The following is a 25924-nucleotide window of genomic DNA, read 5'->3' on the forward strand; positions in this document are numbered from 1 at the left end:
GGGATTATTACAGCTCTGCTGAAGTTAATGCCCTCCCAACACCATCATCTCGGGGCACTCGCTACAAACTCACCAACACCAGGGGGGAGCTCAACTCAAGCCACAAGGAGGAAAGCTCTCGCAGGAAGGGTCTCAGCATGCGGGGGGAGAGGGAGAAGGATGGCTTTGGGCAGCAGCATCCGAGTGGAGACCGGGTGCAGGCTGCTCCCTGCAGCGCCTGACCCTGGGACAGCCCGGACACCTGCGAGTCCCTGGCTGAAGCCCCTGTGTCCAGGGGAGCCTTGACAGCCGGGGGGGCACGGACAGCTCGGCTCCGCCAGCCGACACCCACCGGACACACACACACAGCCCCGACCCAGCCACACGGAGAGAGGGGACCCCGCATCGCCCCCCGACTCCGCACCCCAGGCAGCGGCCCCTCCGCAGCCCCGGCCCCCCGCGGCTCCCCGCATCCCGCACCCCCGGCCCGCACGGCATCGCCCCCCCTCGCCACTCTGCCGGCACCCACGGCTCCCCCCACCCCGACACCCTGCGCCCACCGCACCCCTGCACCAGCTCCCTCTCCCCAAAGCCCCCCGCAGCCTGCGCTGCCCCCTCCACGGCTCGCCCCGAGTGGGGACCGGGGCCCGGGGCCGCTGCCAGCAGCAGGAATGCCGGAGGGCAAGGAGGGCTTTGCTCCGGGCTTCGGCTCTGGGCACGGCCCCGGGTAAAGCACGGCAGGACCAGAAGCAAAGACCCGAGCGTGGGGAGGTTCACACCATTAAACATCAGCCCCTGCAGCTCCAAAACCTTCTCCCCTCATCCTTGTACCAGCCATTCCCAAGGATGTCATGGCCCTCGGCTGATCAGTTTGCATTTTGCAGCTCTGCAGCCCCATCCTGGCTTGTGCCCCGTCCCTCCCTTTCCTTTCCCTCCAGCAGCAAGGGCAGCAGCAGGTTTCCTGCCTGCTTTGATGGCATCATGGCAGGGGTCGGTCATGGCAGAGTCCATGCTTGGCTGGGGACCCCTTTGCTGTTGGGGACCCCACTCCCCAGCAGCCCATGAACCCCGCTGGTGCCCAGGGCCGTCCCTTTCATCAGCCGCATCCCATCTGTGCACAGGGACCCCCGGCGTGGCCGTGCCACCACCCCCAGCCGCTTCCAGCGCCGCCATCCCCGAGACACTGGAACCACAACTCTGCAAAGGCCGCGGCTCCCAAGAAATGCACACAGAGCTTGGGTGTGAAAAACAGGAACACAACTCTTTATTAACAACAACACAACTACCTACAACTCTTAACAACCAGTAACAACTCTTACAACTCTTTACAACTCTGAACAACTAACAAAAATATTAACAACTAACAAAACTATTAACAAACACCAAAACTATTAACAAACTGTAGACAAGTATTTACAACACAAATCCACACACGAAAACTAACCTTATCTCTACCAAAAGGGCGCTGCAGTCCAGATCTTAAACGCTGCGCACCACCAGCAGGGAAACACGTTGTTAAATAGGATGACCCTTTTGGGGCCATTTCCCCCATTCCCTCTCTTTTTAGAGCGGGGGCGACCGCGTCTTCTTGAATCCTCAAAGCCCAGCCGCTGCCCGGATGCGGAGAAAAAGCTGGGGGGTTTGAAGAAAAATGGTAAAAACTGGCCTCGGGGTTGGTTTGGTGTCAGTTCCCAGGTGTTATGGGAGGAGGTCAGCGGAATGCGGGGGCTTTTGTGGCTTCGCCACCCTTTAGAAGAGCTCCCGGGGCCCTTTTAAACATCAGCTTTGGGCGATGGAATCTCATGTGGGCGTTTCTCCCCTGGATCTTCTCAAACACCCTGAAAGTTAGAAAAGAAAGGCATTTTTAAGTCTTTGGCCGTTTTTGTAAATTTGTGAGACCAAGCTCCGTTATTCCTCCTTTTGGGAACTCTTACGCTTTGCTGCGTGGTACGACAGAGTTTCTGACGTCGGTGGTTCAACAGGGCAGATCGTGGGCGATTAACATATTAGAATTAATTGGGCCATCGCTTAAAATGAGGCTGAATTGAAACGCGAGGCATTTTGCTCGGCGCGAGCGAGTGGAGCGGGGAAGCCTCAGGCCGCAAATCCTCACGGAACTTGAGGCTTTTTTGGTCAAAAAGGAGAAGCGCCGGGATTCTTGCGCAAGGGAGGGCCACCGCTCTGAACCTCAGGGCTCGGTGGAGGGTCTCCCCGACTCCGAAAACACACATTTTTGGGGGCTGAAAGTCAATGAAAACCGCCAAGCGGCCCCGGGGCAAGGGGAATCCTCCAGCTGCCCTCCCCCGCTGCCCCCACGGCTGCTTTTTGAGCCCCAAAACAGCCGCTTTTGAGAAGGAAAAGGAAGAGCTGACCTTCCACACTCGCCGCAGGGGAAAAATCCCGGATCTCCGGCGCCGCCGTCCCAGCACCAGGAAGCACCGGCATTGATGGAGGAGCTGCCGCCGTTGCAGGGGTTCTCTTCCTGACTCCCCAGCTTTGGATTTTCCTTGGGGATGATGCGCCGCCTCTTCTTTGCGCTCCAAAGGGCCTGTAAATCAGGTAAAAAATAGCTTGAAACAGCCGCGGGCGGCAAAGGAATTGGATGTTTTGCGCCGGAGGTACCGCGTTTTATCAGCCCAACCCTGCCCGGGTGGACTCTGAACAAGAAACAGTCGAAAAAAACCACTTTAATTCCTCTGGGAGGACCAGACCTTGAAAGAAAAACCCTATCAGTTCTCTATTTGAAGCAGAACAGCGCTTTCTGACGCAAAAATCGATCCCAACGGGTTGAAAACGTGGACTTCCGAAGCACCGAAGCGACACCGTCACCCCGTTTCTACCACCACAAAGTTACAAATATTTCTGTGAACCAAATCCGCTGGTTTTTAAGGAATGTTTTCCCAGATGGCTTCATGGAGGAGCGGAAGCTGGCACAAAAATCCCTCCCCCAGCAGCTTTTCTACCTCTTCCTCCTCCTCCGGGCGTCTCGGGCGCTTCTTCTGCGTCAGGCGAGGCCGAGTGCAGCCAAAACGGGTTTTCTTCTTCCAGGTGTAATAATATTCAACACACTGAGACACGCTTTTAGTCTGGATCTGCCGGGAGGAAAACCAGGAGCCACTTAATAAGGGAAACACGGCAGTAAAATACCCAAGGGGCAGATCGACCAGGAGTCTCTCCTGCGCTTCTCGCAACGCAACGTCCAGGGGAGGTCGGACAGAAAAGAAACCTTCACCTGCTGAAAAACGCCGTCAAGAAGCGTTTTCAGGGCAGAATTCTCCGTTTCACAACAAAAACTGTCATTATTCTTTTAATATCTCTGCTATTTTCTCCCAGAGAGATTAAATAGTCCCTTGCCATCACACATGAGGGCAAAAACTTGTCTCGTACCGGTGGTTTTTTAGCATGAAGAAGGGTCCTAAGAACAGCATTCCAACACGCAACTCAAAATACGACTTTCTGGGTTGAAATTGCCCACGCTAACGAGCTGTGCCTCCCTCTAACGGCTTTACCTGCTTCTGTATGAGGCAAAAATTCTTCTTATGCAGGTAAAAAGCCTCTTTAAACAATTGCTCCTCCACCGGTGTCCAAGTATCCGAGCCTAGGAATTAACCAGCGACAGCCAAACTATTACAATAGGCATCCCCCGCCTCCAAAAGCCCCGGAAAGGGATTAGAACTACTCTTTTCCCCACCCCAAAAGAACATTTGGAAGCCTCAATTCAATCAGAGCAAAGGGAACGGCGGGAGCTGTTCTCCTCCTTTACCTGTGTAATGATAATCAGCCAGGGGATGGGACTCGGGTCTCCGAGGCGGCCCAGCACGCAGCATCTCCGCCGCCTCCTGCCAGATTTCATAGGGAAAAAAGAGTTAAATTCCTCCGGAGGAGGAGCCAAAAGGGAAATTCTCCCTCCTCCTGGCCACGCCCCAGCAGACGCCCAGCCCAGGGGTGTTAAATCCCTTCTTCCAAGAAGAGGGAGCAAAGCAGACCCGCTCGGGGCTCATCGAGGACACACCTCAGGTTTTAGCCAATATCCCTTCATTCGGGAGTAATTCTATTCTCCAAATCCTCCCAGAATCAAAACCAACTCTTAGTGATGCACCAGGAGAGGGCTCGGGAAGCCCACGACACATTAACGCCGCGACAGGCAACATCCAAGAACCTCCTGAGCCTTCGGCAAAGAGACTCCCGCCCGCGCAATAGAAAACTCGGAGCGACTCCCAGCTCAAAGCAGGAACAAAGTCCGTTCTTCATTAGAAATTGCCGCTTCTTACCAGCACGTCGCCTTGAGCCTCGTGCAGGCAATGCAGAGCCAGCTCCGCGTTGACCCGGCCCCCCGGCCCGCCCTTGGGAGACGCCAAATGGAGCAGGTTTCTAACTACAAACGCAACGAAAACCCACAAAAAGTCACGTTTTCCTCCAGAAAAGGGGCCAGAGGAGAGGGAGGGAAAACAGGACGAGCGCAGCAGAGACCGCAGACGAGGAAAAGCCAGAGAAAGAAGTCCGGTACCCAAAGAGCTCTATTTAAAAGCTCAGAGAGAAACCTCCCCTCTCCCGAGGGCGCCGCACATGAGCTGGGAGGGCTCCAAACGCCCCTTTTTCATGCAAGACACTGCCGAGAGCGTCGCCCGTTAGTCTTTAGTCCCTCTCCCACCAAAACCCAGCCATCTCCTTCCCTCCAACGGGAACGCGGGCAAGAAAAGGAGGGAGACAAGCCCAAAAAGGTGGCATTTTCAACCCCTCCTATCCCTGGCTGGGGTCAAAGTGGAAGAAAAGCGGTAGGAAACAAAACCAAACCTTTCTCCTGCGTCTCCGGGTTGGTTTCCACGTCGCCCCAGGGCTTCCACACCAGCGACGCTCCCTCTTCCTCCTCTTCCAAACGGGCTGGGTCCTGGAGGTCTGGAAGCTCCGCTTGGAATTGGCTTCCAATGTTGATGCGCCTGAAAGCGTGAGGAAGAGGAGGTGAGGAAGGCGAGCGGGGAACAGCTCCGGCAGCAGAAACGCGCGCATACGGGAGGAGCTGTAAGAAAGACGGCCCCTATTTCCCAGGAAAGCGCTAATCGCTCTCCTCTAACAACTTCTCCAGCACCACCACGGTACCGTTCTGCCTCCTGAGGCCTCTTGGGCCCCATCGGGCAAGAAAATTGGGGGTTTCTTCCTCCTCAAAACCTCTCCCAAGTGGTCAGGTTTGCTCTGAGAAGAGCAGTGAGCTGCAAGAGCCACCACCGCCGAGCACCAAGTGCTTCGGAATGTTGTGTAGAACGCAGGAGGCCGGCAACGCTCCGTGACAGCGCTTGGCCGGGCATTTCCGCACATTTCTGGCCAACTTTGCCCCAAAAAACCCACCCTTGACGACTGGCCGAGCCACCAGCAGAAGCTCAATGGCAACTGCCAGGGCCTGCACACACCGGGCCTTGCACCAACCACACGCCCACTCCTCAACGGCACTTCCCTCGTCCCCCCTTTTCCCACACTCTGCTTTTCTTCCCACGGCTGGGCGCCCGTTTTACTGTTTCATCAGACAAAACACCCAAACCCCCTTGCAATTCTGCCCGGAAGGTAGCAAAAAAAAACGCCCGAGAGGAAAATCATTTAACCAGGACCAGCCTTTAGCCTTCCTCGCCATCCTCAACTCTTTTGAACTGTGCGTTTTTAATGCTTACCTTCAGCTTTTACCCCAAACTCGCACAATCAAATCAGGTCGTGGCTTTAGGAGGAACTTAAATCGCAACTCCAAAGTGATGAACAGGTTACCTGTTTCCCAGAAATTCCACCAACAGGCCCCTGGAACCTTTACCAACTCCGTTACCATTAGCGTTCATTACCACCAAGCCCATTCCTGCCGTCTTAGTCGAATAGAATTGGGGGGATTAGCTGAGCTGCTGAACTGCTGACCAGTGGCTCACAGAAGCCATTCCAGCAAGGGAGTTTTCTCTAAATACACTAAAAAAAGTCACTAAAATCGCCACCCACCTCCTTCCCTGCTGGAAAATTCCTTCTCGTGGACGGTACCGAGAAGGCAATCAGCCGGCAGAGCCACCGCGACGTCCCCCTGAAGGCATCTCGGCTTTGGAGGGACGCTTTCCATCTCCTGCGGCCTCCGGCGATGGTTTCTGGGCACCAGCGAGGGACTGGGGTGCATTTTCTGGCCTCCAAGTCCTTCGCATCCCAACTCCAATCCAAATGGTTTCTCTCTGAAAGAAAATAACAAGAACTGCTGTTAAATAACAAGCGCTCAAGGATTCCCTTTCCCTTTACCTGCTGCTCCTTCCTTGCTGTGCGCCATCGCTCCCCGCAAAAACACCCGATGGCGACCTTTTTCAGTATAAAACCACCCGACCACGGTTATTGGGGGGGGCCGGCGGGAAAGCCGAAAAGTGGAAAAAAACAATATGGAGATAAAGGGGTGGAAAATTAACAGGAGGAAGTTGAACTGCTTTTTTAAAGAATAGAATTTCATCACCCTCAGTGTTCGATCTGCCGTTTCGGGCCAGGCGGTGTGGCGGGGAAAAGACCAGCTTGCCCACCCGCACCCAAGAGCTCCAAGATCTCGCTGAAATCAGGGCGACGCAGAAGAGCGAAAGCAGATCTGGAGGAAGGCCACATCTTCTCCCAATACGAGTGGGGACGGGAAGAGGCCAAGCTGGTCAGGAGGGTCGGTAGCGATGCTGACTCTGAGACACCTTTAGGCAGCACTTTGAGTGTGAGCACCAGGTCACGTTGCACGGTCGACTCTGCGTCGGAGCGGTTCTGTCAATGTGGGCCTGCCCTGTCCCCCGAACTGAGTTTTGGAAGGCGCGTCACAAAACCACGCGCACCACGAGAGGGAAAGCCGTGCTGTCCCGCTAAGGACGCCCTCCCCTCCATGGGCGCGCAGTGGTCCCGACAGCCCGTCCCTCCAGCAGGTCCCAAGCCCCCTGCCCAGACAGGAGCCCGGCGCAGATCACTGCGTGTAAAGCCTGTCGGAGGCGAGCCCCAGCCGCCCGCGTCAGAAAGGAGGGGGTTCGCGGGAAGGCTTGTGGCCCATGACCTGAGGAGGTGTGCGGCAAGCGAGGTGTAGAGCCCCTGGGCAGCAGACACAGACCTCACCCGCTTGCGTTGCAATAAAGAGTTTACTCCCACGTCTTTGCTTGTGCCTTCCTTCCTTCCAGCCAGGCCATACTGTGTCTGAGCATCTTCCCTGCAATGTTCTCCCTCTTCTTCCTCCCTCCCACAGCCTGGGTCAGGCAAAGACCCAGCTTTTGTCTCCTTCGGGAAGCTTTGTGGCCGGGCTATCGGAGGGGCTGCTCCAGCTCTGCTGAGCCGGGGTTCTGGCGGTCCTTGTGTCGAGATCCTTTCTCCAGGGCTCTTTCTCCTCAGAGCAAGCAGCCCTGCACAAAACCCTCGTTCCCGCCGCTCTGGGGACGGACGGTGGCGTCTCCCCCTGGGGACCGCTCTGCCACATGGCCTTTGGGTCTCCTCGCTGCGCAGCGGGGAGGCAGCTCTATTGTGGAGGCCCAGAACGGTGCAGCGGAGCAGGTTCGAGCAGCCGGTGCCAGGGCTCACCCAAAGGGAGCTGCAAGCAGGGAATGGGAAAAACCAGGGCCGGAGGAGATGGCCCTAAATCAGGGTTCTTCACCCGCTGGGCAAAAACCAATCAACACACTGAGTCGAGATATTTGGCTTTATTTCAGTTCTGCAGAATCGGGGGCCGGGCGTTTAACAACAGCCAGCACACCACACGTTTCCGACAGTCCCAGGTTCACAGTGATGAGATACAGCCCATGAGTGAGCTACAGTTCCCTTACCAGCCCTCATCAGACACATGCATTCAAGTCCCAGTTTGGAACGGTTTGGGAGATCCCCCTAATTAGGCCAATTAAGGTTTAATTTCAGGAGTTCAGCTCAAACTCCATCAAAGTTCTACTACAATTCTATACAAAGCGCTCCTGGAACTTTTTAACCATATTCTTTTGACGTCCCTACTCTAACCTTTTCCCGACCCATGAATGTACCAAGCACTCTCTTTTTCCTTCAGAAACAGTACAAAATGGTGTTTATTACAAAAAAGGTAAAAACCCCACTCCCCCTTTCCTTCAGAAACAGTACAAAATGGCGTTTATTACAAAAAGGTAAAAACCCCTCTCCCCCTTTCCTTCAGAAACAGTACAAAATGGCTTTTATTACAAAAAGGTAAAAACCCCACTCTCTTTTTCCTTCAGAAACAGTACAAAATGTCTTTTACTACAAAAAAGGTAAAAACCCCACTCCCCCTTTCCTTCAGAAACAGTACAAAATGGCTTTTATTACAAAAAGGTAAAAACCCCACTCCCCCTTTCCTTCAGAAACAGTACAAAATGGCTTTTACTACAAAAAAGGTAAAAACCCCACTCCCCCTTTCCTTCAGAAACAGTACAAAATGGTTTTTATTACAAAAAAGGTAAAAACCCCTCTCCCTTTTCCCTTCAGAAATAGTACAAAATGGCTTTTAGTACAAAAACATAAACCCCCACTATCACTAGCACATGCTGCAAAATCTAAACAGAACAAATGCACCCCCCCTGCCCGCAGGAAAACAAACACAGTCCAGGGAAGGGCCCAAGACGGGAACCCCGCGATGCTGCAGCTGCTCCGCGGCAGGACAAGGTTCAGCGCAGCTCCCGAGTCTCTGCCACCGGAGCAGCAGCTTTGGCCTTCAAGGTCTTCAAGTTCCTGGCCGGTCTTTGCACAGCACTCAATCCAGTCCCGCTTCTATTTTCCGTCTTGCGCCAGCTGCGTCTGCGGAAGGGACACCTGAAAGAGGCCAAAGGCCGAGCTCAGACAAGCCCACGCTGGTAGGACCAGCCCTAGCTCCACGGTACCGGCTCTCGGGGAAGACGCACCCTCTAACGCCAGCCCCGACAAACACTTGCTCTTCGGGGAATGGAAGTCACAGGCTCCCAGAGTCACCCTGGCCTCACCTCACACTATCAACACGTTGACTTTCTCTCTGGCTCACCATTCACACGTACAACCCCGAGACATCCCATGGATATGAGAGAGAGAGGTTCCTACAGGATTAAGTCACCCAACTCCCCTTTCCAAGGGAGAGACTGGGGCTACTGCCACCTTACTGCCACAGGCTTTTTCCTCAGCAGGAGAGTTACTGGTTACACAAGGCACTGAGGAACTCTTCTGCTCTCATCTGCCTTGAAAACGTGACAGCTAGCGCGTGAAAAGGGAAAATGGGAAAGCTCAACAAGACGAGCAAGACTCAAGGGGAACGTCCTTAGACTATTCTCTATTTCCCATCCATTCCGTTTTCTGAGTTTCCTCCAATCCCTCTCCCACCCTGCCTGACCCACAGGCACCACAGAGACCAGACCTCGGGGAACGATGCTGTCTGGCCATGGCCAAGGGACGCGTCTGACTGGGTATTCCCACCGCCTGCCGGCCTCCCTTCCTGATGGCCAAACAAAACTCGGGCCACAGCATCGTGCAGAGCTGTGCCCATCAGCACAGCCACAGCGGCTCTGGATGAGAGCTTTCCTGCTCCTCACCCGGTCTATACTGGGGGGCTGCTGCCATCGTTCCTCCATCTGGCCAGAGCCTCCTCCCACCAAGTAAGATCCTGGTCTCACCTGCTGAGACGCCAGCATCTTGTGCTGGTCAGACTCGGAGAGAGAAGATCCGCCTGCATCTGGCAGCGCCCGACCTCTGCAATATCTCCTCAGCCTCCTCCGTTCACGTTCCACCTGCACGTTGGATAGGAGAAAGGGTCACAGAAAGCTGCCACCACACAAGGAGCAAAAGGACCTCTGGACATCCTGGCAAGGAGATGGCTGCTCAGAGACTGTGAATTGCACCACAGAACGCTGGGGCCAAAAAGCACTCCAAGCAGCCCACGGAAGAGAGCGAGCAGGAGGAAAGAGTTCCTGACACAAGAGTGTCCAGTGGGTGTGTATGGGGACACTGGGGCAAGAAGGCTGGTACCGCAGTGAACGTGCATTTGCGAAGGCAACGGGGTGCCAGAAGAGAGAGAAAAGACAAAAGCGTGTGGCCACAGGGGACAGTGGGAGAGGGAAGGAAACAAGCCCAGGACTCCACAGTGCTGCCTCTGGAAATGCGGTGTCTTCCAGAGGACCGTGATGCTGCGCAGAGGCAGCGAAAGCCTGGTCTACCTCCTCCAGAGTCCTCCTGAGCTCAGCACTGTATTGCTTCAGCTCCGTCTTCTCCTGGTCCAGCCTTGCAACTGCTCGCTGCAGACGTTCCAGCCGCTGCGACAGGAGTCTCTTCTCCGAGAGCCAGGACAGCCGCTGCCCTTCTGCAATCGCCTGCTGGGCATTCAGAGAGCAGATGATGGGAGTGGTGCCACAGAAAGGAGAGAAGGGCCAGAGTCAACACATCGCGGAGAGTGACCATGGAGGAAAGGACAGTGCTACGTCCCTTCTCCTCCTCCTCCCGGCCCACAGCCCAAAACAACACTCTCCCTTCCCAGGGGCCCTCCTCCACATCACCTCGGAGAAATCCCTGCGCCAAAAGAACACCCTGAAAGCGCAATGAAGCCTTCAACCCCACCAGCCAACGGTACCATTTCCATTCTCTCTAATACCCTGGAAAAGCTGGACCTCAGGAGTCTCCATCTCTGAAAGCCTCCTCTAAGCACCATCAGTGTCGCTGCTGTTCAGCCATCCTTACAAAATTCTACTACGTTTAGTACATTCGCTTGGTCAACTGTGCCCTTTCCAGGCCAAATCCCAACCGCCACACATTGCTTCATCTTGCCTAGATAGGAGAGAACCAATCACCCACGCACAGCTCTTGGACTCGCATTCATTTTAACGGCAAGCTGCGTAGTTCTTTCATTAGTTCTGGGCTTGACGGAAAGCGTTTGAGCAGCTGAATGGTGAATTACTAGCAAACATTTTCTTCTCGGCCCAAGCACAAACACAGGCTGGGCAGAGAATGGATTGAGAGAGCCCTGAGCAGAAGGACTTGGGGGTGATGGTCCATGAGAGCCGGCAACGTGCACTTGCAGCCCAGAAAGCCCCCCGTATCCTGGGCTGCATCCCCAGTAGCGTGGCCAGCAGAGCGAGGGAGGGGATTCTGCCCCTCTGCTCTGCTCTGCTCTGGGGAGAACCCCTGCAGTGCTGCCTCCAGCTCTGGGGCCATGAATATCAGCACACGGACCTGTTGGAGCGGGGACAGAGGAGGCCACAGAGATGCTGGGAGGGCTGGAGCCCCTCTGCTGTGAGGACAGGCTGAGAGAGCTGGGGGGGTTCAGCCCGGAGAAGAGCAGGCCCCGGGGAGACCTTAGAGCCCCTTCCAGTCCCTAAAGGGGCTCAGGGGAAACGGTTTTAGACTGAAAGAAGGGAGACTGAGATGAGATATTAGGAAGAAAGTCTTTGCTGTGAGAGCGGTGAGACGCTGGCCCAGGTTGCCCGGAGAAGCTGTGGCTGCCCCATCCCTGGAGGGGTTCAAGGCCAGGTTGGACGGGGCTTGGAGCAACCTGGTCCAGTGGGAGGTGTCCCACTGGCATAGGGGTAGGAACTAGAAGCTCTTTAAGGTCTCTTCCAACCCAAACCATTCAGTCATTTGATGAAGTCTCAGCCAAGCTCCTCAGAACAGCGTAGGCTCACAGCCTCCATTGTCACAGCTCGGCTCCCTTTTCATCAAGGAAAAGGTGCAGACGGACTGCAGGGTCAGAAAGGGACCAGACCCTCGTGCCCTCCTCACAAGACAGGCCGCGAACGCCAGTACCAGGAACAAGGGGCCTGTTCCGTCTGCTCCAACACCTCTGTCAGCCGCCAAAGGACAGAAAGGAAGGAACAAAGTTCCCCCGCCTGCAGCTGGCAGCAGCGTTAGGAGTCTACTCCATGGCGGGCGGGAGGCTGCTAAGATCCCAGCCCTTTGCTGCCGTGCTTTGGCTGGGGACCACCCAACCTTCTGTTGAACTCCTCTTACGCCCACACGCAACCCGTGCCTGCATTTACTGTCCCACCAGAGTCCTGGGGGTCTCCACGCTCCTTCCAGGACGAGCCACTGGCTCTGCTGCCTGGCCCGGCACCGTGTCGCCCGGGACAGACCATTGCTGCCATTTCCCACGCTCAGGCTGTTCTTCTCCTAAAGCCAGCCCACAAAGCTGGCTTGAAGCATTCAGAAGCATAGTGTTTCCTACCACGTCTTGCAGGAGCTTGTTTATCTCCCCTTGGTGGTCGGCCTCCCGAACTTTGAGGGTGTCGGTATGCTGCTCTTCTTTCTGCAGGAGCTCTTGCGCCATGTTTTGCCGTTCCCGCTTCAGGAGAGACCTCTCCGCTTCCAGCTCCCACTGAAGGCACTTCACTTCCCCTGCAAACACGACAAATGGCAAGAGTCAGAGTCTGCACAAACAGCGGCTCTGACTTTACTGACCTTACGCCCTTTGAGCTTCCGTGGAGGAGGGGTCTGTCTCCAGCTCCTTCACTCCTCAGAAGCACTGCGGACAGAGAGCTGCTTTCATACCACCTTCCCCAGGCACGGGATCACCAGAAACGGGAGGCTCTCACCTTGGATCACCTCCTTGGCCTGCGCCACCGCGTGGAGCTGGGTTTCGAGATGACTCCTGCTGATCTCCAGCTCAGACAAGTGCTGCTGAGCCTCCAACAGGCTGCATTCCAGGGTCTCCTTCCCTGACCTGCAAATCGTGAATACAGAGAGAAAGGAGCTGCTTGCTCCTGACACCCACAGGGAGTTGTTCCAGGAAGAAGCGGTGCAAGATCCCTACCCCTGCCTACGGAAAAAGGCTCGCGTGGAAACTCCTACACAGAGAGCCTATTTCTGCCCTTCCAAATAGCAATGCGGGCCCCTGCCAGGGGATGGCCAGGCTTCCCTTGTCACCTGGCAGCACACAGAAAGCCCAGCCGAATTGGACTGCAATAGCCAAATCTTCACTTGCTGGGGTCTGATCCACGACACACGGGTAGCTGCGCCCACCAAGCCTGTGCCAGCAAGCAAAACTTGGATGGACAACGGAGGACGTATCTTCAAGAAGGAGAACAAGCACACAGTTCCGATTACACCAGTCTCTGGCAGGCCAAAGTAACTATGTCCATTTTAACAGACATCAGTGATGGGCAGGAACCCCTGAAGGCTGGCGAGAATTCAAGAGAGGGTTCCCTGCTGCTGGTGTCACCAGCTCTAGCTCCTGCACCATACTAACACCAGTTAGCTTAGAAACAGAAGGCCCTCCACATTTTCTGCAGGAGCCTCTGGCTTCTCCCGAAGGGCAGCGTCCTGCTCACAACCTCCATAAGCAATAGCCGTCAATTCTGAAGATCCCACCTCAAACTACGTGACAAGGAAAGATCGATGTTCAAATGCACAGAACAAGAATCCAAGACCAGAGAGAAACTTCACGTTCTGGGAAACGTCTGCGTGGTTTAATTATGGCTCCGTTCAGAGCCCACTCGGCTTGCTGTGGACGTCACAGAGGAACACGTAAGGGGGCATAAACATGAGCCCAACGCTCAGGAGAGCTTTGCCAGCTTCAGCTGTCAGAAAAATAACCTTCAAATCAAGGTAGACTTTTTTTTTTTTTGCTTGAATTGGAATTCTTCCATTTTCTGTCCATGGAAGCGAAAACATGTGAAAAGCACACAGGATGCAATCGATCCCCGTGGAACCACTGTCACCTTTACCATTACAGACATTAAAGAACGTCCTGCCCAGGGTCTCCTCCCTGCCCTTACCTGGCCTCTGCCAGCTGCTCCGAAAGGCCTTGTCTCTCCCGCTCCAGGGCTGCCAGTCGCACCTCCAGGGCAGCCTTCTCCCGCACCAGCAATTCCTTCTCTGCGCACACCTCGGCCAGCGCGTGCCCTTGGCGAGAGGACTCCTGGCGCAACTGCTCCAGGCCACTGCGAGACGACTCTTGCTGGCGGGAAACCTGGAAGCGGGACAAAAGGCAGTGAGAGTCCTTGCGTGCAGCCCTGGCTTTTGCCCCAGACAAAGGCTCCAGAGCTACACAGTTTGCTGCTTTTGCCACACGGGAGAACAGTAGAGTCGTGGATGCAGTCCTCTCTCTGCAACTTACCAGAAGCCAAAAAGGAGGCCAACACGCACAGCTTCACCCAGCCAAGCAGCCACATGCCCACCCAGAAGCACCAGGTCTTTGGTCTCACCTCAAGGAGTTTCTCTTGGGCTTCTTCCTTCTCCTCTGCCAGGACCCCCAGCTCTACCCGCAGCTCCTCTTGTTGCTCCTCTGCTTTCTTCAGCAGCTGCTCCAGGTGGCCTTTCTCTGCACAGAGCTCGCTCTTTGTTCTTTCACACAAGCTCAGCTTCTCCTGGGCAGAGATCTTTGCTCTCTCCGTCTCATCCACTTTACACAACAGAGCCTCATTCTCTTGCTCCAGCTGCAATCACAGAAGCACAGAGGAAATTAAATACAGCAAGACTTACTCTGAAGAAGAGGAGAGCAGCAACTCCACATCCCCTGCGTCTCGCTGACATACTCCCAGGTCAGCGCTCCCAATAAGCACGTGCCCACAAACTACCCCAAGGAGCCTGCGTGGTCTCATCACCATTTCCCAAGGAGGAGAACAGCACGTTCCCTGGCCTCTACTGACACGAAAAAAGCATCTGTGCTGGTCTTGCTATCACAAGGTGGCCATACCTTCTCCAGGGCCACTCTAAGCTCACGCTTCTCTTCCTTCAGCACATCCCTCTGAAGGTGCGATTCCTCCAGCGCCTCTCTCGCAACTACCAACTCATGCTGTAACACGCAGTGTTTGTCTTCGAGTGCCACTACGTCCTTCAGTCTGTGAGAAGGGGAAAGACAAACAAGTTGTCAATGTAAAAACATTCTCGTTTCCAAAACCAGGAGCACATACTGTGTCCCAGATACGGCAGTTGGAATGATTTCCAACGGCTTTGGACCTACACCTAAACACCACCGGCATTTCCTGACTAGAGCTGCATCGCTCTTTGTCATGAGCGGCCAGACGGCTATGAATGTCCAATCCAATGATCATGGGATCAGAGGAGGGTCCCGGTTAATACGCTGCATGTTGCAAAATGGCCCTTCTTGCCCCAAAGGCCTTCTGCACTCAGTCTCGCAAGGAACTGTCAGCACAGAGGTGCTACAGTGCTTAGGATGGTGCTGGGCAAATTCCTGCCAACTCCTCTAGCACCGCCCCGGGGAGCAAAAGGGCTGTACCAGAGACAGAGCTCTCTTTAGGCTGCTCTCGCTTGCTCACCAAGAACCAGTTCACAGCAAAAGCACTGGAATACGCCACCTCTTTGCCAGTCTGGTCTTACCCAGAGGAGCTTCTGGCAGTCAGACGATTTTTGCCGTCCTTTCTGTTGAAGGCAACCGTTTGACTCGGGACAGAAACAAGGCTGTGCAGAACGGGTGTGTTTGCAATGTGAACACAGCCCATCTATGAATGCAAGAAGCAGCCCCAGAAGAGAACGGTGCTAACAGCAAAGTTTAAAACACCTTTACCTGTCCTGAAGCTCCTTCTTCTCCAGCTCCCTCTTGGCTTGGAAGGACATCACGCTGCAGTTTAGACGGGAGCAGTTTGCCATTACAGACCCAGAAAGCCTCATTTGCTCTGCCTTCAGCTCTGACAAATCTCTGCAGAAGAACAAAGGAAGAGCCAACGTTCACACCACCGTCTCTATCAGCTGACTCGCTTCTCACGCACGTAATGGCGCAAAGAGGAAAAGCTGCCAGGAAAGATGACATCTCGGCTGGGGACAAATCATTCCCCTGACACTCTGGGGTCAGGACACACCTTGGCGAGCGACTGCTCAGAGGCTCACGACAACAGCCACATAATAAACTTTTCAGGAAGGTGGAGGAAGAATAAGCCTAAAACGGCGTAACAAAAAAGCACAAAGAACACAAGAACCAAGGCACGCTCGACGCATTAAGGAAGGTTCATCATCCAGGAAGATAAATGGCTGACAGTAACCCAGAGTCTGAAGTCGCCTGCTGACACCAGCAGCAGACACTCTCACGGCTACGCTGCTCTTGTTTGTGTAGAAGGCAACTGTGAGAAAGGAACCTCAGAGAGGTGTGAAGGGAACGTACATCTTTTCTGCCAGAGATCGGGCCTCAACTTCTACTCACCGGTTCGTGGCAGTCTTCATTTCCAGGAAATGACGGCGGAAGGTGACCATCTGATGCCACAGCCCGAGCAGACGGTCACGGTCACCCCTGAAGTAGTTCTCATAGAGCTACAGACGCAAAGACAAAAAGAAATGCCAGTTCAGCGTCTGCCATCACTGTATGAGCAGTAAAAAACCAAGTGGACCTTGCTATAGCACCCCCTTAAAACTGTCGCGTCTACTATCGACTTGGTCAAATCATTGGTTTATATCAATAAATATATTGCTGCTTCTCTCTTAGGAGTGAAGTCTATCGCTCCATCCGCGACAACCCCTCTCTTCTGCTCGTCAACACCAACACATCCTCAACAGAGCCACAACCTTCTCACAGCAAGTTCTCTGGGCCAGAAACAAAACGCGTTCTCATGCCACGCTGGCACCACCTCTGACATTCCCACAGCTGAGCCTCACCTCACGTTCCTGGCGCCATTCGCGCTCCTTCGCTTCCAGCTCCTCCCGCGCCCTCATCCAATCCACTGTCAGCTTTCCAACATCTTCTTTGAGGGCTGAATTCACCTCTTTCGCTTTCTCCAGGTGCTCCCGCAGCAGACTGTTCGCTTCGGCCAGATCCTCGCACCTTGCAAAGGGAGGAACAGCCATGAGGTCTCTGAACAACCCCTATCCACAAGCAGCATCCCCGGGATTTCCCGGCTCCCCCAACACTGACTTTGTTCTCAAACTGAGAGGCAGGAAAAGCGCTTTCTAGGATGAACTAAGATCTCTGGGTCATGGCCAACTGACGTGCTTCTCCTTGCTTTAAGCCTTCCATTTCCACCTAGAGGCTGGGTTTCCCCTTCCTCTGCAACTCGGACGATGCCCACAGTCGACGGCTGCCTCCCCTTTGTGCTGCCTCATCACTGGACGCATCACCTTTCTCTAGCGTTGCCCCCAGTCCCTCACCTACTGCTCCAGGGCAGCGTTTAGGCTGGAAAGGGACCCTTGGAGCTCACCCGCAGGAACGCCCCGCTCCAAACAGAAGCGGTCAGCACACACCACTATTACTGCCCCACAGAACAGGTTGTGCACCTCTCTCCTTTCCAAAGGGCTTGCCCCAACACTTCCCTTGCGGAGACTGCCTACCACTGACAGGTTTTCCCTCCCTGCCGTGAGCATCCAGGATACCGAGTAGGAGGGAACGCTTCTTCCTTGTACCTTTGCTGCTCCTCTTTCACCTCAAGCAGGGCTTTCTCCAGGGCCTCCGTGCCTTCCCACCTGCCTGGGAGGCATCCCTGAAGAAGAAAGCGAATGGTTGGTCCAATTCTTCCACCTGAAGCCCAGGAATGCTCTCCTACGCTCCCACCCTTTCTTTCCTAGATCTGCTTTAGCCGGCAAGCAGAACGAAAAGCACAGAGCCAGCTCTCTCTGCCCGACGCCAGCATTCTCGCCTTCCAAAACACTGTCTGTCCACCCATTCTATTTCGGAGACAGCCCCAGAACAGGCAGCAAAGCCCTCTCCCGAGACCCAGGACGAAACGCTCCCCGCCAATAAAGCACTCCCGCACACAACTCCAATCCTGCATTTCTGGGACTGCTGGCTGCTCTGAGAGCGGCAACTGGGCAGAACAGGGGCGGGCAAACTCGCAGCGCTTCTTGAAACCCTCCGGGAGCACAATCTCGCTTTCCCCTGCCATGGCTCGGGGAGCTTTTTCGCTCCCGAACGCTCCGGCCGCTCTCTTCAGTTCGCGCCCTGCGCACTCACCGCTCCTGCTTCCAGCTGCTGCTCCAGCTCTCGGCAGCGGGTCCGGTACTGCAGGACCTGGGCGCAGACACGGCATGAAGATGAGCGACTGCAGCCGGGGACGGACCCGGCTCCTCCGGCACCGGCTTTTCTCTCGCTCTCTGCAGCCCGAGCTCAGCCCGCGCCACGGCGCTGCCGCTCCGACACCGAGTCCCTTCGGGACCGGGAAGCTTCGCTTCCCCCGAGCCCGGCCAAGCCCCGGCGAGCGGCTCGGGGGTGACCGCCGACGGGACGGGACGGGACGGGACGGGGCGGGACGGGACGGCTCCCGGGGCCTCCCTCCCTCCCTCCCCCGAGCTCCGGGCTCGGCGCCGTCCCGCCCGCGGCAGCGCAGGGCAGGGCCCGGGCAGGACCCCGCCGGGGCCGCGCCTTCGCCCCCCGAGGGCTCCGCCGCCGAGTCCCGTCCGCGGACGGCGCGGGCACCCCGGCCCGGCCTCGGGGAGCTCCCCCCGGGCAGGCGCCCCCGCTCCTCACCTTCGCCTGCAGCTTCCGCACCAGCACCGCTTGCCGGTGCCGCGCCTCCTGCGAGCTCTGCAGCCGGCGCTGCAGGGAGGCCGGGCCCGGCGCCGCCATGCCCCCGCTCGCCGGCCGGGCTCCGCCGCCGGCCGGGCTCCGCCGCCTGTCGGGCGCCGCCGGGAGCCGCGGGGCGGGAGGGACGGGCTCGCTCGGGGCCGCTCTGCGGCGGCGCTTTCCTGCGGGCTGCGGGGCTGCCGCGGGGGAAGAGGCCGCTCCGGCCGCGGTTCGCTCCGGCCGGCTCCGCTCGGAGACCGTTACCGGCCCCGGCCGACGCTGGGGGCGGGAGCGGGGGGAAACGGTCCCCGCGAGCCGCGTGTCGGGGGGGCCCCGAGACGGCGGGCGAGAGCCGGGGCCGCGGGGACGGGCCGTCGCCCGGGGAAGGCGGCGGCAGCGCCGGAGCCTCTGCCGGAGGCTGCGGCTTCGGCCCGGGCTGCCGCGGGAGCGGGGGGCCCGGCCCGGGGCGAAACGCCGACGTGCCCGGGGGGAGCTCCCGGACCTTGTCCTCCCCGACGGGCGGCGCGAAGGGCCCGGGCCGCCAGCAGGCAACGGGGAAGCCGGGGCGGGAGGGAAAGCTTCCGAGTTCCAGGGCAAGGGACCCCGGGAATACAGCGCTATTTCATGGGCTGAGGGGGGAAACACGACAAACGGGGCTCAGTCCCCTTTGCCCCCCGGCCTCGTCTCTCCTGGGAATAGAGAAAGGCTGCCAAGGGACACCGCAGCGAGAGCACTATCACCACACTCCCGCGACAACGGGAGAAATCCTCGTACCTCCCCATCATTCAGCTCTTGCCTTTCAGCTTCAACACCAGAAAGTTACATCCAAGTGATGCAAACCAACAAATTCCCTTTATGCTGACACACAGAATGACGCTGTCTCCCAGAAAAGGTAGTCAGGAGATCACGTTTTGGAAAGGAGAAGTCAGGACAGTATTCCTGTTAGACTGCAACACTTTGCCAGAATCCTCTCTGGTTTGTGTCGAAGAACGAGGGTGAGTCAGAACAGGTAGAAAGGGTAGAGGAGAGGGTCACGTAGCCAAGGGCCACTTCCTACAACTTGTAACCAATAAGTCAACTACAATATATTTCTCAGGTCTGCATGAACACACACAAAGTACCTGCAGTAAGGGGCAAGGTTAGGCTTCAAGGCTTGAGTCGCCAGAACCTTCCCTGGGGAGAGGCTCTTTCCTCTAACCAGGTCATCCCATTTGTCAGCCCACTGTGATTTAAAGATACAACCAAAGCCAAGCTTGGCCAGAACAGCTGCTTCCTTTCTAGTCGTCAAAGACCATTAACTTGGGAGCTTTATTCCTGAAATGCATCCATGAGCCCTTGTCATGATTTCAGAGGGACTAGGCAAAGATTTGCCCCGCAAAAGTAGCCAGTATAAAAGCAGTCGGACTGATCTGCACGTTTCATAGACTTGCGTGCCTTAAACGTGTTTAAGGTTCAACCTTAAGGTGTTTCAGTTTTAAACACCTTAAAGGTGTTTAAATGCTCGTCAGCTGTCCCTTGTTCCCGTGAAAGCCAAACCAGGCACACAGTGATGGCAGGACGACCAGAGCATCCGCCCAAGAAAGGCAGAAGAGCGCCTTACCGTGTCTCTCGGCCCCTGGAGTCACGCGATTGCCACCTTTATCCCACCGCTGCTTAAACAGGTTGTGCTCTACATCCAGCTGCTGCTCTCCTGCTCCCTCCATGGCTTCGATGCTCAAATCTGAAAGCAGTGAGCAAGGGAAGTGGTCTGTAAAGGCACAGTCATTATGGCCTGTGGTGGGCTGAGGAAGCATTCAACCCGTGAAAATACAGAATCTTTCAGCCAGGGGGACAAGAATGTGCCAAAGTGAAAGGCTGTGTATGTTTGGGGCCGAGTGTCACCCAGGGAAGAAAACGCACGTTGCAGCAGCCGAAATGCCCCTTCCAAATACGGGGTTGGGTTTGGTGTACAAGAAGGACTGTTTCCAGCTGCCACAGAAAGCGTTACCCTGAAGGGTAATACACTTAAGGCCAAACAAATCCACAAACCAAGCCCCTCCAAGCCCATAACCATCTTCACAAACACCGCTTCAGGAGCACAGCTTAAAACGGGTTGAAAGCTGCCTCCTACCTCAACCCCCCCACCTTCAGCTGTCTGACTCCTTGTCTGACTCCTTGGGGGAGTGGGGTGTCTCTGAGGGTGCCAGGGATAATTTAGACGTTTCCCAAGAGCGGTTCCCGAAGGTTTCCGAAGGGCAAACTTTGGCCTGCTTAGGAACATGGTTGAGAGTGTCCCTTGGGGGACAGTCCTGAAGGGCAAAGGTGCCCAGGAAGGCTGGTCTCACTTCAAGGAGGAACTCCTAAAAGCTCAGGAGAAGGCCATCCCCAAGTCCCAGAAAACGAGCAGACAGGGAGGAAGACCAGTAAATTATCCATGAGCAAGCAATGTGCCCTTGTCGCCAAGGCAGCCAACGGAATTCTGGGCTGCATAGGGAAGAGTGTGGCCAGCAGGTCCAGGGAGGTCATTCTCCCCCTCTACTCTGCACTGGTGAGGCCACAACTGGAATACTGTGTCCAGTTCTGGGCTCCCCAGTTCAAGAGACAGGGAACTGCCGGAGAGAGTCCAGCGTAGGGCAAGAAAGACGATGGAGGCATTGGAGCATCTCCCTTATGAGGAAAGGCTGAGAGAGCTGGGACTCTTTAGCCTGGAGAAGAGAAGGCCGAGGGGAGACCTTATTAATGTTGCAAAGTATCTAAAGGGTGGGTTTAAAGAGGATGGAGACAGGCTCTTTTCAGTGGTTCCCAGTAACAGGTGATGGGCACAAGGACCCTTGGGGCCTCCCTGTAGGGCTGCCTACACTTTCTGCATTCCTTGTGCAGTGGAAAGGGTCCCCTTCTTGACCTCTCCTGTCAGGGGACACTACACCCAGGAATCAGCAGCTCTCTGCCGTTTGGCAGGACTCGGAGCGAACCCACCTTCTGCAGCCTTAAACCCCTCCCCTGAGCAGCCCGTGGGGGCGAGCAGCCCGTGCAGAGCAGGGTCGGGAGAACTGGACCTGGCGAAGCAAAGCTCCTGCTGCGCTGGTGGATGAGCCTGGGACCCCCGGCTCTGCAGCGCAGTCGGGGCTCTGCCCCTTATCTCAGCCCTTTGCCGGCCAGGGCTGCTGCGGGGGCACCAAAACTCTTCATTCCTGCACCTGTGAGCAAAAACTAAACAAGTCCTTTCCCCAGCCAACGGTGAGAGTGCTCATCCCTCCTCCTCCCCCCTCACCTCCTCCTTTCGCCAGTGGGCAGCAACCCCACTCCCGACACCAACCTGGGGGGGATTCTGCATCTCTGGGGCCTCAGCCCAGAGAGAATTTTCATCCCGAGCCAGCCTGTCCCGTGGAGAAGGGGCAATAAAGAGCAGGTCACAGACAACCTCCCATCGGCATTTTGCTGGCAGAAGAATGCAAGCACCAAATAAAGACATTTTCAAAAAACGAGCAGTAGTATGTTTTCCATTCTCCTTGAGCAAAAGAGTTTTGCTGAAGTGTTTTCCCCTTCTGGCAACAACCAAAGTTCCATATTTTGGCTGGGGCAGGCGGCAGGGCTGAGGACCCTCCGCTTGCCTCGGCAGCGGCACTGGCACCTCGTCCCGGCTTGTTGAGACCCCCCCCTGCCGCCACCCCCCGCCCCATCCCGGTTGTCCCCCGCCCGCCTCAGCCCTGACACATGCCAGCCAGCGGGGCTGGCACCAAGGAGCGCGTCCCACAGCCTCCACCCCACCGCTGAGGGCGATGCCTTCCCCTCCCAGCCCGCGGGGGGCTCGGCAGCAGCTTGGGAAGCCTGACCCACTGGGCACTCGGCCCCCGCCTTGCCCTGGCACCTTTCCTCCGAGCCAAGGCACCGGGGCTTTCCCTTCATCGCTCCCCGCAGTTCCTTGAAACTCCTTTGCGCTCCCCACAACTCACTGCCGGGCACAAAAAGATGCCCCCAGTCATCCCCGCAAACATTTTATTGCTGACTTCCCACTTGCCCCCCACCTTGCCCCTTCTGCTCGATTGCTCTTTAAGCAGACCTTTCCCCAAACCCGCCCAACACCACCCTCCTTACCCAGCTCATCTGGGATTATTACAGCTCTGCTGGAGTTAATGCCCTCCCAACACCATCATCTTGGGGCACTCGCTACAAACTCACCAACACCAGGGGGGAGCTCAACTCAAGCCACAAGGAGGAAAGCTCTCGCAGGAAGGGTCTCAGCATGCGGGGGGGGAGGGAGAAGGATGGCTTTGGGCAGCAGGATCCGAGTGGAGACCGGGTGCAGGCTGCTCCCTGCAGCGCCTGACCCTGGGACAGCCCGGACACCTGCGAGTCCCTGGCTGAAGCCCCTGTGTCCAGGGGAGCCTTGACAGCCGGGGGGGCACGGACAGCTCGGCTCCGCCAGCCGACACCCACCGGACACACACACACAGCCCCGACCCAGCCACACGGAGAGAGGGGACCCCGCATCGCCCCCCGACTCCGCACCCCAGGCAGCGGCCCCTCCGCAGGCCCGGCCCCCCGCGGCTCCCCGCATCCCGCAACCCCGGCCCGCACGGCATCGCCCCCCCTCGCCACTCTGCCGGCACCCACGGCTCCCCGCACCCCGACACCCTGCGCCCACCGCACCCCTGCACCAGCTCCCTCTCCCCAAAGCCCCCCGCAGCCTGCGCTGCCCCCTCCACGGCTCGCCCCGAGTGGGGACCAGGGCCCGGGGCCGCTGCCAGCAGCAGGAATGCCGGAGGGCAAGGAGGGCTTTGCTCCGGGCTTCGGCTCTGGGCACGGCCCCGGGTAAAGCACGGCAGGACCAGAAGCAAAGACCTGAGCGTGGGGAGGTTCACACCATTAAACATCAGCCCCTGCAGCTCCAAAACCTTCTCCCCTCATCCTTGTACCAGCCATTCCCAAGGATGTCATGGCCCTCGGCTGATCAGTTTGCATTTTGCAGCTCTGCAGCCCCATCCTGGCTTGTGCCCCGTCCCTCCCTTTCCTTTCCCTCCAGCAGCAAGGCAGCAGCAGGTTTCCTGCCTGCTTTGATGGCATCATGGCAGGGGTCGGTCATGGCAGAGTCCGTGCTTGGCTGGGGACCCCTTTGCTGTTGGGGACCCCACTCCCCAGCAGCCCATGAACCCCGCTGGTGCCCAGGGACGTCCCTTTCATCAGCCGCATCCCATCTGTGCACAGGGACCCCCGGGGCGGCCGTGCCACCACCCCCAGCCGCTTCCAGCGCCGCCATCCCCGAGACACTGGAACCACAACTCTGCAAAGGCCGCGGCTCCCAAGAAATGCACACAGAGCTTGGGGGTGAAAAACAGGAACACAACTCTTTATTAACAACAACACAACTACCTACAACTCTTAACAACCAGTAACAACTCTTACAACTCAACAACTCTGAACAACTAACAAAAATATTAACAACTAACAAAACTATTAACAAACACCAAAACTATTAACAAACTGTAGACAAGTATTTACAACACTTCCTCTTCCTTGATCTGCTCTTGGTCTGGCCTCCGCACGCCTGCTGCCCCTGGAAGAAAAGCCAGCGGCACGGCCGTTTGGCTAACGAGCAGCGCCTCACCCAGCAGAGCTGGGGCTTCCCGAGCCGGCTCAGCGGCAGCAGCTGCTTCGGGTCGGGCTTTGCCCCGACGGGCGTTCCATGGCCACAGCCCTGGGACACGCTGGGGACAGCGGGACTCTGCCGCCAGCGCTGAGCCCCGCCTGGGCTCGGGCTTACACTTGCCTGTCCCGGCCCTAAGGAATCGCTCCCGGCCCAAACCGGACGGGGGCTCAGGGCAGCGCGGTGGGGGCCATTGTGCCGCCAGCAGAAGGGCAGCGGACGCCGTGTCCCTGCAGCGGGGACCACCCAGCCCAGCCCCAGCCCCATCCCGGTGGCAGGAGACCCTCCCTCCCTGCGGGCAGCGCATGGCGAGCACGTGCCTGTCCTCCTGATGGCGGGTCCACATCCATCGCCTCCTCCTCCTCCACATCCACCTCCATCTCCTCCTCCTCAGCCACATCCACCTCCATCGCCATCTCTTCCTCCGTCCCCACACTCCTGGCAGCCGCCTCTGCAGCCTCCAGCGCAGTCTGGCACATCCTAAGCCGAAAGGCAAGCAGAAAAGGGCATTGGTCCTGCCCTGGCCAGCCCAGTGGACCTGTGGGATGGGGGTCTCCGCACCCCTGCCCCTCTTGCTGCCCGGGGAGAGCAGTGGGGCCATGGGGCTCCAGCAGGAACTGGCTGGACCTGAGTGGCTCCTTGGCCACCAGCACCCACCAACACTGACGCCCCAGCGCCTGCAGCTGGAGGCTCCTCTTCTTCCTCTCCTTCAGCAGCTTGGAGTGTGGCACGGTCCTGTGGATCTGGCGGAGCAGAGAGGGCAGGGGTGAGCAGCCCTGCTCCCTGCCCCACGGGGCTCTGGGCACAGTCCCCGGCGCCCCCCGCATAGACCCTGGCCCCGCGCCTGCCCTGGCGCCCAGAAGCTCCTTACTCGGTGCAGGCGGCCTTTGGGCTCGGTGCTGCTCCGCTGGCAGGGCTCAGCTCCCACGGCTCCAGCCTGGAAAGGGGCAGCGCAGGCACCGGCTCAGGCTCCGGCCAGCACCCGCCTGCTCCCGCCGAGCATCCCTGCGGCACCAGCCCGGGGCAGCCTGGGCTGTGTGTGGGGACGTGTCCCCCCGGCGCAGGGATGCTGCATCCCAGCAGGGCATGAGCAGCCCAGAAGGGCTTCTGCCAGCCCCTGGCCTTGCAGGGGTGGGGGGAGAGGGCGAGCCAAGCTGCCGGCCCCCCCACCACTGCGGGGTGCCCAGCTCCGGGGAGTGGGGCCATACCTCTGCCAGCGCAAGCGTCTTCTTTCCCTGGGCTTTCATGATGCCACCGAGATGGCAGCACACAGACGAGGAATGAGGTTTCGGGAGAAGTGCACAGGGGAAGGGCTGGGTTCTGGGTCCGAGGCACCAGGAGCAGGGCAGAAGGGCTGCGTGGGCAGTAGGTGAGCAGGGCTGAGTTGTGCCCGTCGCCGGGCACTGGCAGTTGCAGATGGAACACGGGCCATGGCAACGGGAGCCCCAGTGACAACTGCACAGTGCGGACGGGGACGAGCCCCCTTAAAGCGGGGGGCAGCTTTATACATACATAGGTGCCCCCCAAAGTTAAGAATCCCAACACATTACACTTCATTCCTGTCTTCAGCGGCTCTTCCTGACCATCCCCTCATGCCTGGCAGTCACACACGCCCCACAGAAAAGTTCCTCTCCAGCTATTTCCTGCAGGAGCTGATGTTCACCTCACATCTCATGGCCATCCCTGTCTGGTCTCTGCTCTCGCTCTGCATCTGTACAGCACGCGGTGCTCACCAGTACCCAGGGACCTTTCGCCAGTGACCAGCACACCAGTTGAGACCATGGTGTGTGGCAGGGCTCCCCGGGATGCTTGTGCCCCCTCCAGCTCTAAGGCAGGAAGAGCATTGCCCATCTCTGCCACGGCAGCAGATGGAGTTACGACAGCCCTTGACAGTCCTGGTGGGTTATTGCCAGGGCAGGAATGCTCACGGAAACTGGTGGAAGGCAGTTTGTTGGCTATTTAACAAGCGGGTT

The 25924-nt window shown here is 57.3% G+C and overlaps 2 protein-coding genes across 3 annotated transcripts; both read right to left on the minus strand.

The window, feature by feature from the left end:
- Nucleotides 1–1216: 1216 nt before the first annotated feature.
- LOC141750380 (zinc finger protein 541-like) lies at nt 1217–6166 on the minus strand. Of its 2 annotated transcripts, none has more exons than XM_074605370.1 (7): nt 5950–6166; nt 4774–4916; nt 3743–3818; nt 3489–3577; nt 2943–3071; nt 2352–2527; nt 1217–1817 (listed from the first exon to the last, which is right to left on the minus strand). In XM_074605370.1, exons 1-7 carry the CDS (start codon nt 6116–6118, stop codon nt 1691–1693), a joined length of 909 nt encoding a protein of 302 aa, XP_074461471.1. In that variant the 5' UTR covers nt 6119–6166; the 3' UTR covers nt 1217–1690. The 2 variants fall into 2 exon arrangements, with proteins under 2 accessions (XP_074461471.1, XP_074461470.1); XM_074605369.1 differs by lacking the exon at nt 3489–3577 and adding an exon at nt 4251–4354.
- A 2012-nt stretch (nt 6167–8178) lies between these two features.
- On the minus strand, nt 8179–25198 carry LOC141750100 (uncharacterized). The gene is made up of 19 exons (XM_074604682.1): nt 25160–25198; nt 24513–24694; nt 24326–24431; nt 23357–23423; nt 20228–20296; nt 19929–20048; nt 17780–17931; nt 17161–17309; nt 16492–16657; nt 16043–16149; nt 15413–15544; nt 14582–14726; nt 14091–14321; nt 13662–13855; nt 12480–12607; nt 12113–12282; nt 10116–10271; nt 9576–9689; nt 8179–8748 (listed from the first exon to the last, which is right to left on the minus strand). The coding sequence occupies exons 1-19, from the start codon at nt 25196–25198 to the stop codon at nt 8707–8709; spliced, it is 2469 nt and encodes an 822-aa protein (XP_074460783.1). The 3' UTR covers nt 8179–8706.
- Between the last annotated feature and the right edge of the window lie 726 nt (nt 25199–25924).

Source organism: Larus michahellis, chromosome 12, assembly GCF_964199755.1.
Source record: "Larus michahellis chromosome 12, bLarMic1.1, whole genome shotgun sequence".
NCBI classification, from domain to species: domain Eukaryota; kingdom Metazoa; phylum Chordata; class Aves; order Charadriiformes; family Laridae; genus Larus; species Larus michahellis.

What these genes read in the sequence shown, in the direction of transcription:
- LOC141750380 (XM_074605369.1), bottom strand. Translation starts at nt 6,118, where the DNA reads ATGCACCCCAGTCCCTCGCTGGTGCCCAGAAACCATCGCCGGAGGCCG. An exon ending in ATTTTCCAGCAGGGAAGGAG is followed by an intron (nt 4,917 to 5,949) that starts GTGGGTGGCGAT and finishes TCACGCTTTCAG; the next exon opens with GCGCATCAACATTGGAAGCC. An exon ending in CCCTGCGGCGAGTGTGGAAG is followed by an intron (nt 1,818 to 2,351) that starts GTCAGCTCTTCC and finishes TCTAACTTTCAG; the next exon opens with GGTGTTTGAGAAGATCCAGG.
- LOC141750100 (XM_074604682.1), bottom strand. Translation starts at nt 25,198, where the DNA reads ATGAAAGCCCAGGGAAAGAAGACGCTTGCGCTGGCAGAG. An exon ending in CCATGATGCCATCAAAGCAG is followed by an intron (nt 20,297 to 23,356) that starts GCAGGAAACCTG and finishes TTTCTGTGGCAG; the next exon opens with CTGGAAACAGTCCTTCTTGT. An exon ending in AATGGCGCCAGGAACGTGAG is followed by an intron (nt 16,150 to 16,491) that starts GTGAGGCTCAGC and finishes TTGCGTCTGTAG; the next exon opens with CTCTATGAGAACTACTTCAG.